This window comes from Melospiza melodia, chromosome 4 (assembly GCF_035770615.1).
Source record: "Melospiza melodia melodia isolate bMelMel2 chromosome 4, bMelMel2.pri, whole genome shotgun sequence".
NCBI classification, from domain to species: Eukaryota; Metazoa; Chordata; class Aves; order Passeriformes; family Passerellidae; genus Melospiza; species Melospiza melodia.
The window spans coordinates 53,765,899-53,774,902 of NC_086197.1; the positions used below are offsets into that span (position 1 = coordinate 53,765,899).

Sequence of the window (9,004 nt, forward strand, 5' to 3'; positions counted from 1 at the left end):
ACATACCTAATCCAGACAAAACAGAGAAGTTGTGGATACCCTATCCCTAAAAGTACTCAGGCTGAGTTTTGATAGGGCTCTGACCACCTTGGTGTAGTGAAGGTGTCCCATCCCATGGCACAAGCTTGGAACTACATGATTTTTAAGGTGCCTTTGAACCCAAACCATTCGATCATTCTATGGCCCTTTGTGTCTAAAGCCACTGAGCCTATAGTTTACAAACACTTTTGGCCAGAGGTGCTCAAATGCCTTGGGTCTGGGTATTCTAATTTTCACCTGGTAAATCCTAAACCTCTCTGTCCAATGGATTGTTGGTCACCTCAATTGGATACACCCACATACCACAGACCCATGGCTCATTAACCCCAGTGGTGGGCACCCATTAATCACCTATCTGCAAGGATCCAAGTCAGCTGTGCTGAGGACCCCAAATCCCTAGGCAGAGGCACCTAACGCTCCTGGGCTTGCTGATCCTTGAGGTCCGTGATGCCCTGTAGGTATTAAATCCCTCAGACCCTAGTACGCGACCCCATTACAGTTCCTAAATCTCACGGATGGCGTTCTCCCAAAATCCCTCAGACTCCGAGCATCACATAACTGGCTCTGCGGTGCCTAAACCCCTTGGGACAGATCCTCTCCTCCAAAGAAGACGCCGAACGCCTCCTAGAGAAGGCGCCCAAGCGCTCCGAGCCGCTGCAGCACGACCGGCGCTCGCCCCGCCCACGGGGGGCGGTGCCCCGGCGGCCAATGGGCATTGGTCAGTAATTAACCCGTGGGTAATTAGCGGCGGTGGGGCGCGGGGCCCGCCCCCGGGCGTGCGGGGCGGAGCGCCGGGATGTGGCGGGCGGTGGCGGTGCGGGCGCTGCGCGGGGCCGGGGCCGGGGCCGGGGCCGGGGCCCCCCGGGCCGCGTCGGGAGCGGCGGCGGCGCAGCTGCGGCGGCGGCTGGAGAGCGAGCTGGAGGAGATCCGCGGCGCCGGCACCTGGAAGAGCGAGCGCGTCATCGCCTCCCGGCAGGGTCCCCACCTCCGCCTGGCGGGCGGCGGCGCCGGTGCGTGCGGGGGGCGCGGAGGGGAGGAGGAGGCTCCTGGTCCTTTCCCTCGGTGCCATGCCCTTGCTTTCTCTTCTGCTCCCGCAGGGATCATCAATTTCTGCGCCAATAACTACCTGGGGCTCTCCAGCCATCCCGAGGTGATCCGTGCCGCTGTGGAAGCCCTGGAGAAGTTCGGCGCCGGGCTCAGCTCCGTCCGCTTTATCTGCGGTACCCAGGTAGCGGGCAGCATCCCTTCCCCTGCCCCGCGGGCCTTTCGCAGGGTGTCCACGTAGACTCCCCTCTCGGCATGCGGGCGCCGCGCTAACTTACACGTGGCCCCGTGAGAAAAGGAGCCTGCCAAAAATCCCCACTAGCAAGCATCTGGAAATACGCCAATTTAAACCATTACAACACCTGAGAGCAAAGAAACTGAACATCCCTCTGAATTCAGAAAATAAATGTCTTTTTCTCTCTCTTTCGGGTCAAAATTACAGTGAACCTGATTTGAAGTGGCTCCATCAGCCCAGTTTATCCCTGCTGGAGCCTTTTTTGAGTGCTGCGTGGTTAAGTGCAAAGAACAAGCAGAGCTTCTCCCTTGTGCATGGGGAGCTTGAAGTCTCCCTGCTGAGCTTTGGCATCCCAACCCATAATTATACTTTAGGGCTGCATTTGCTGAACACAATTATCTTCTCCCACGCACACACACCTTTTCTGGATAAAACCTGTCTGTGTCCTCCCCTTTCAAGTCAGCATTTAACAGCAGTGGGCAAGCAAGGACTTGTGCTGGCCCAGTGTTGACTCCTGCTCCTCTCTTCTCTTTAGAGCATACACAAGGACCTGGAGGAGAAGATTGCACGTTTCCACCAGCGGGAAGATGCCATTCTCTATGCCAGCTGCTTTGATGCCAACGCTGGTATCTTTGAGGTTCATGAGGCTTCCCTTGTGTTGTGCATGGAGGAGGGAGGTGACAGCAATGTGGCTGCCATGCCTCCAGAGGCTCTGCTGTGAGCTCTGTGCACCAGAAAGGATAGCAGTGGCTGGTGGTGAGGAGCCTGCCTTGGGGCCCTTGCACCAGGGAAGCCATGCAGAGGCATTTAACCACCCTCATCTCTGCTGGCTCCAGCCTGCTCCAGCTCTTGGGGAGGGCTCCCATTTCTGCTGAGGTCTGTACTCCCCCTGAAAGTGTAGGTGAGGGTCAGGGGTGATCTCACATGTTAGGAAAGGGGGAGGGAGATTTTGAGCTCAGAAGCCACAAGCAAGAGCCTGGCATAAAGAAATCTGGATAAGGTGACTAGGAAGGAAATACAAAGTCTAGCAGTGTCAGGAGAGACGTGGCCACTGGAATCAATCACAGCCTTGTTCTCTGTACTGAGGGAGGCTGGGAGATGTCAGTGAGGTGGCATCCAGAGCAAAGGATGATCCTTTCTGTTTGGCACGGCCAGGCCCTGCTGACCCCAGAGGATGCAGTGCTGTCAGATGAGCTGAACCATGCTTCCATCATCGATGGGATCCGCCTGTGCAAGGCCAACAAGTACCGCTACAAGCACATGGACATGCAGGACCTGGAGGCCAAGCTGAAGGAAGCTCAGGTATGAAGTTCTGCTCTCACCCCAGCACCAGGGCACTTGTTTAGCTGTGCTGCCTGTGCAGCAGCCAGTCCTGGGGGTGAGTTCTGCCCTTTCCCATGCCATAGGCATTTTTTTTGCCAACAGGCATGGATGGGCAAGGTGGCAAAGCAGCTGGTTGTGATGCCAGTCCCCTCCATCTCAGTTAGGCACATCCTGTCCGAACAGGAGTGTGAGCATGTCCCTTTGCCAGCCCCTCTCCTCAAGATGACATCTTCACTCCTGGGGATGCCTTTTTCTCTCCAACAGAAGCATCGGCTGCGGCTGGTGGCCACTGACGGAGCCTTCTCCATGGACGGTGACATCGCGCCGCTGAGGGAGATCTGCCAGCTGGCCCACAAGTACGATGCCCTGGTCTTCATCGATGAATGCCACGCCACGGGGTTCCTGGGACCCAACGGGCGGTGAGTGACTGCCCTGGTTCTTCCTCGTACCCTGACTAGTTCGGAAGCAAGGACCAAGGTGCTGATGGCCAGCATGTTTTTGTGTGGGGACTCATTGAAGGCTTTGCACCTCACCTTTGGACTGAAAGGAGATCCTTCAGCAGTGATCCACTCCCGAGTGACAGCTGCTTCTCAGTGTGTAACAGATGGCGTGACCATCTCATCTGGGCACCACCTCTCCTGACAAGTGCTTTGCTTGGATTATTAAACTTCTGTGTGGGAAGTTTGAGCACTTTCCCCACTTTCCCATCTCTAAGGGATGAGGAACCCATGCTCTTACTTGATGAGGTCCCAGCTTAGGCTTTCTGCAGGAGAGGAAGGTCAACACTTGGGCTGAACTATTCAAGGGGCTGTTCTTCCTTGTCTAGAAGGAGGGATGCCAGAGACCTGGCTGGCAGTGCTTTGTTTTCCTTGAGGTATCCGGCAGCTTCCCTGGTGCGTGCTGGCACAGCTGATAATGTGATGTTTCTTTTCCTACAGGGGTACTGATGAGCTCCTGGGAGTGATGGACAAAGTCACCATCATCAATTCTACCCTGGGAAAAGCTCTTGGAGGAGCTGCAGGTGAGGGCATTTTCCTATCCAGCATCCTGCCTGCCCTAAAGAGCTCTACAGCATCAGTCTTACATTTCCTTCCTCTGCCTAGTGATAGAGTAAAAAATGCATGTTATCCTTTTCCACTGGTGGCATACGACTTGGTTTGTGTTGTTGCTGCAGGATTAAGGGAGATCCTGCCATGTGCCCCTTACACTTTCATCTTTTGCATGCATTTGCCTTTGGTGTCAAGGTGGAAGCTCTTGGTCAAAAGCATCAGCTGTGATGTTTAGACCTGGTTTGTACCTAAATTCCTGCTATAGATGCCAGGTTGGCTTTATCAAGAAGCCTCACTCTAAACAGGTCACCCTGGGGTGCCTTGTCCATTTCTCTCTCCTCTGTCTGCAGGTGGGTACACAACAGGTCCCAAACCCCTCATCGATCTGCTCCGCCAGCGTTCCCGCCCGTACCTCTTCTCCAACAGCCTGCCCCCTGCCGTGGTGGGCTGTGCATCCAAGGCCCTGGACCTGCTTATGGAGAGCAATGCCATTGCACAGTCTATGGCTGCCAAAACCCAACGGTGAGGGGGCCATGTGGGGGTGGGAGCAGGGGCAGCTTTGTTAGGCGTGAGTTGTCTGTGATTTATTCACCCCTCCTTTCCCAGTGATAACTGTGAAGACAGTTGGCAAATCAGGGCTCAGGGAAAGCTGCAGGATGTGCCTGTCTGTGTCAGGTAGATGTGTCACATCTGGATGCTGTGTGAGCTGGGGCACATTGTCCACTCAAGGCTCTGCAGTCCCATTTTGCTGAGCAGGACACGGTAGGAGGTCACTCCAAGAGGAGAGATTTCTTCCCTGCACAGAAGATGAAGAGTGGAGCAAGCCTTACCCAGTTCTCAGTGGGCAGGGCTCCCAGGGGAAGGAAAGGCAGGGGTCTCCAAGGACAGGGTTGTTGAGGTTTTTACTCATCCTGTTGTTCCCTTCACCAGGTTCAGAAGTAAGATGACGGCGGCTGGCTTCACCATCTCAGGGAAAGACCACCCCATCTGTCCAGTCATGCTGGGGGATGCTCGGCTGGCCTCAGTGATGGCAGAGGACATGCTCAACAGAGGTGATCTGGGGAGGGAGCTCAGTATGCAGACACATTCCCTGAGAAAAGGGGCTGTTGGTGGTGGTGCCCTCCTTCAGAGAATGTTCCTGCATGAAATCCAGTACTCCTCCACCTTCCAGCTGCATACGTCCTCATGGTCTCCCCCAGATGTTGCTGGCTGCACTTTCTTTCTCTGTTAGGGAGGGGATTTACATTAATGCTCTATGCTGGACTTCATCCCCATTGCTGGCCCTTAACCTCATTTCCATGCTTGGGAGCAGATGGCACTTGAAAGCCTTGACGGCTGGCAGTGGTCATTGGGAGGGGAGCCCTTCTGTCACCCCGTGCACCTCAGCCTGCCTCCATCCCAGCCAGCTCTGACTCTGCCTGCGCTTCCTCCCCAGGCATTTACGTGATTGGCTTCAGCTACCCCGTGGTGCCCAAGGGCAAGGCGCGCATCCGGGTGCAGATCTCGGCCGTGCACAGCGACGAGGACATCGACCGCTGCGTGGAGGCCTTCACCCAGGTGGGACGGAAGCACGGAGCGCTGCCCTGAGGGGCCAGAACCTGGAACACCTCTTCAGCACCATCCCTGCCCACAACCAAGTGCCTCTGATGGGGAAAAAGGCCTGAGCAGCACACTGCCAAAAGCAGGACCATTCCTCAAGGCATCACAGCCTGCACCATGAGTCAGCCAGCTGCTGTTGCAGTGTGCTGGCAGTAGCACTGGCAACCAGCACATGAAAGTGTCATTAAAGGTGTCCTGCAGTGCAGCAGATATTTGTCTGCCTCCTATTTCCTCCTCCAGGGGCTGCACCCCATCCCCATCGTCTCACTCTGTGACCAGACTCTCTGCTATGCCTTCTCTGAAGCCTCAGTCCCGATGCTGAAGCGCTGCAGTTCCTGCTGTCTCCTGCTGATGGAAATAACAGCATTGCTGATGTTGCCTGCTTCTTCTGTGCTGTCCTGTGGGTCCAGCAGCATCACCGTGGCAGATCTGACTGCTGCAGTTCCCCACTGAGGCAGGCAGGGGTGTTTCCCAAGCCCTTTGCAACCTGTGCCACCAACAGCTGGTTAGGGGAAGAGGACATGGGCCCACCAAAGCTCCGGTGCTCCTTTCTCTCCTTCTCACTCTTAGGTGTTAGATATGAGGCTTGCTTGGTCCCCAGCTACAAGGCTTTGCCAGTTGCTTCAGTGGTCCCAAACCTGTCCTGGAAAAGACATTCTTGCCCCAGAGAGGCCATCAGGCAGTGGGCAAGCTGAGGTGGCAGAGGCCACAGCAGCATGGGGAGAGGATCTTCATCTGACTAAGGCCAGGGGCACAGCAGGTGACAGAAAGCTTTAATTTTCCTCCAGGCAGGAATCTCTGGAATTGTTCCTCCAAGCTGTGCTGTAGTATTTCAGCTATTCAAAAAGACACAAGTGGCACCTGGGCATCTCTTAGGATTACTTTGTTTGCATCGATTTTGTTCCAGATCAGAAACTGTGTCCTGCCAGCCGCCCATGTGCGGAATGAGTAGCTGCAGCCAGGGACAGATTCTAGCTGAAATGGAGTGTGCTGTGCCTGAGTGCTGGAGCACTGGGTTGTATCAGCAAAGACCTGCTCTCAAGTCCTTATGTGTCACTGGGTTGTCAGGGAGCAAACCACAGGGCAATAATGTCTGACCTGAGCCAGAGCAACTGCAGAAGAATACAGGTGTTAATCCAGGATTGTAGGGCTTTACAAGGATGCAAAGGACAGGGGAGAAGTGTGTCTTGTGGGTTCAACAGGAGTACAACCAAACCCTTTTAGAACAGCTGGTAGTGTGACTGTGTGCTGATTTTGTTTAATTTTCCATCCCCCAGGCCCTGAGCTCAGCCTGTTGATAAACTATGGTATGGAGTTCCCTTTCTGTGGCACCAGGCCCTCACAGTGCTGCAAACCCTTTTCAACAGGCAGTATTTTGGCATGGGGAAGGCAGGGAGATTGCTTTCAGCCCTCTCGTGCAACCTGGAAGAGATGAAAGTTCAGCCAGATGGGCTCAGGGAGGTTTGAGACCCTAAAATGAATCACTGCTGGTTTGAGCCCAATGCATGTGCACCCCTTGCTCCCCCTACCTGCACAGCTCCATTGCACACCTGAACCGCCCTCCCTCACATTTCTCTCCTGCTGGTCCCCAGCCCTGTTCTCCCTCTCTCCCCTGGCCCGCTGCGGGCATCCCTGCTGATGCCTCTGCTCCACTCAGGGCAGACAACCCAAGCAGTTTAACCCTGCTCCAGCTTTCAAGTCCTCCTCATTGGCAGAGCAGCCCTACAGATGTGTCTCTGCTCATCTGCAGGCTGGAGCAGCAGGAGCAGCCTCCCTCGCGTGATGCTCATTGTTTTTGCATGCATGTGTGGGCTCACCCTTCTGCTCCTTTTCTTGCCAGAGGCACTGACCTCCCTCTCCCCTCTGTATCTCCCGGGTGCCTCAGCAGCCAGCTCCCTGCTCTCTGCCTGCCTCAAGGCCAAGCTCAGCAGCAGGCTGGGGAGCTGTCTGGGGAACAGACTGTGTAGTGCTGGAATCCCAGGAAGGCAGGAGGGTCAGATGATGGCACTCTGGTAATGAATAATGCCATACTCATTGACTTGGAGGCATCATGTTAATGTTGAATTGAGGCATGTCCTCCTGCTCTTTATTGCTTCAAGGCCTTCCAGCCATGGTCTGATCTACAGCTTTTAGCTCAGAAAGCAGAGGATTGTTTTGCTGAGTGGAATGTAGAGGCAGGTGTCACTTTTTGAGGATGCAGGACCCACCCTGGGCTCCCTAACCTACCCCATATCCTGTATGCTGCTCAGGCAGTCCTGAGTCTGGAGCTGTCACCCTCTGCACTGTGGGATAGGTGGGAGATCCACATATTTCACCCATTTTACCTCAAAGTAGGGGACTATCCTATCCCATCCTTTTTCATACACACCTAGCCCCAGAAATGCTTCCAGCCCTGGATCATGTCCCACCTCCCACTTCTACTCTCACTAGGCTGCCTTGTTGCAGTCCCAAAATACCCCACAGCCCCATGACTCCCTCCAGCCCCTCTCCACATTGCTGTTTCTACCCCAGCAGTGACCCACCTGTACCTTCTGCTGGAATTCCCTGGCCCTGGCTCCCTGCCTGCAGCCCCATCCAGGCAGGCAGCGGAGCCTCAGCTTGGACTGAGCCAGCTGGGGTGGTGCAAACGGGGTCTGAACCTGCCGTTCAGTGCCATAATTTCTCCATCCCTTGTCCTTTGCTGGAGATAAAAGCTGCACAAGGGCCTCCGCTGGTGCTAATGCCTCACGGCACTGGTGGGTGAGGGGCGAAGCAGCCGCACCCCCACCCAGGGGTTTTGGTGAGACACAGCAACGACCACAGCATCCCCGCTTCCTTCCTGGAGGTTTATTTCTGTTTGGGGGATTCCCCTCAGCTCCGAGGGCGGGTCCAGGCAGATGTTTGCCTTTTCAGGCCTGCAGGAGCAGGCCCCGGGAGGTACCTCCGCGGCCCCCTCAGCGGCAGGAGCACTTGCAGGCGGCCACCACGGGGTAGGGGATGTGCCGCCAGGTGCAGCTGGGGGCCGCGGGGGGCTGCGGGCTCCAGCAGTGCCAGGCCAGCAGCTTGATGCGGGTGAGCTGTGCGGGCCGGCAGGCCATGCCGGGGGGCCAGGAGCAGCCGGCCGGGCCGCTCTCGCACGTGGTGTGCCGCACCCAGCGGGGCCAGAACACGGGGCCCAGGTCCACCCAGGCGGAGGTGAGGCGGCAGGCGGCCCGTTCCACCAGCCACTGCCGCAGGCCGCGGGCCAGGGCCCCCGCCAACTCGGGGGGCAGCGCTGGGCCGGGGGGCAGCAGCGCGGGCAGCTCCAGCTCCTCCGCCTCTCGCCACAGCTTGCGGCGATACCGCCCGGCGCTCTCGGCCAGGTCCCTGCTCATGGACTCCAGGTTCTCCTCGAGGATGCTCCCGTTGCGACCGCGGGGCTGCTCGGTCGCCATCCAGAAGGGGTCGAAGGCCGAGCCCAGGAGCCGGCGCAGCCGCCCGGGGCGCAGGTGCCGGGGCCTGGGGGCGTAGCGGTAATCCTCGGGGGACAGCGACAGGCTGTAGGGCCGCACCGGCGCCGAGGGCTGCCCGCGCAGCAGGTGCGCGGCGGGGTCCGCGGGGCTCGACGGCGGCGGCGGCTCCCGAGGCTCCTCCAGAGGCGGCGGTGGGCCTGGGGCGCCCGGCGGTGGGAGCAGGCAGAGGAGGAGGAAGAGGCAGCTGCGGTGTGCTCCCTCCATGGCGAGCAGCGCTGTGAGAG

The 9,004-nt window shown here is 57.2% G+C and overlaps 2 protein-coding genes across 2 annotated transcripts; one reads left to right on the forward strand and one right to left on the reverse strand.

Annotated features, from left to right (window-relative positions):
* Positions 1 to 835: 835 nt before the first annotated feature.
* On the forward strand, positions 836 to 5,497 carry GCAT (glycine C-acetyltransferase). Its single transcript, XM_063154502.1, has 9 exons — positions 836 to 1,049; positions 1,137 to 1,267; positions 1,854 to 1,955; positions 2,474 to 2,620; positions 2,906 to 3,060; positions 3,580 to 3,662; positions 4,041 to 4,212; positions 4,621 to 4,742; positions 5,126 to 5,497. Exons 1-9 carry the CDS (start codon positions 836 to 838, stop codon positions 5,275 to 5,277), a joined length of 1,278 nt encoding a protein of 425 aa, XP_063010572.1. The 3' UTR covers positions 5,278 to 5,497.
* A 2,603-nt stretch (positions 5,498 to 8,100) lies between these two features.
* LOC134417357 (noggin-like) lies at positions 8,101 to 8,991 on the reverse strand. Its single transcript, XM_063154509.1, has one exon. It carries the CDS (start codon positions 8,982 to 8,984, stop codon positions 8,223 to 8,225), a length of 762 nt encoding a protein of 253 aa, XP_063010579.1. The 5' UTR covers positions 8,985 to 8,991; the 3' UTR covers positions 8,101 to 8,222.
* Between the last annotated feature and the right edge of the window lie 13 nt (positions 8,992 to 9,004).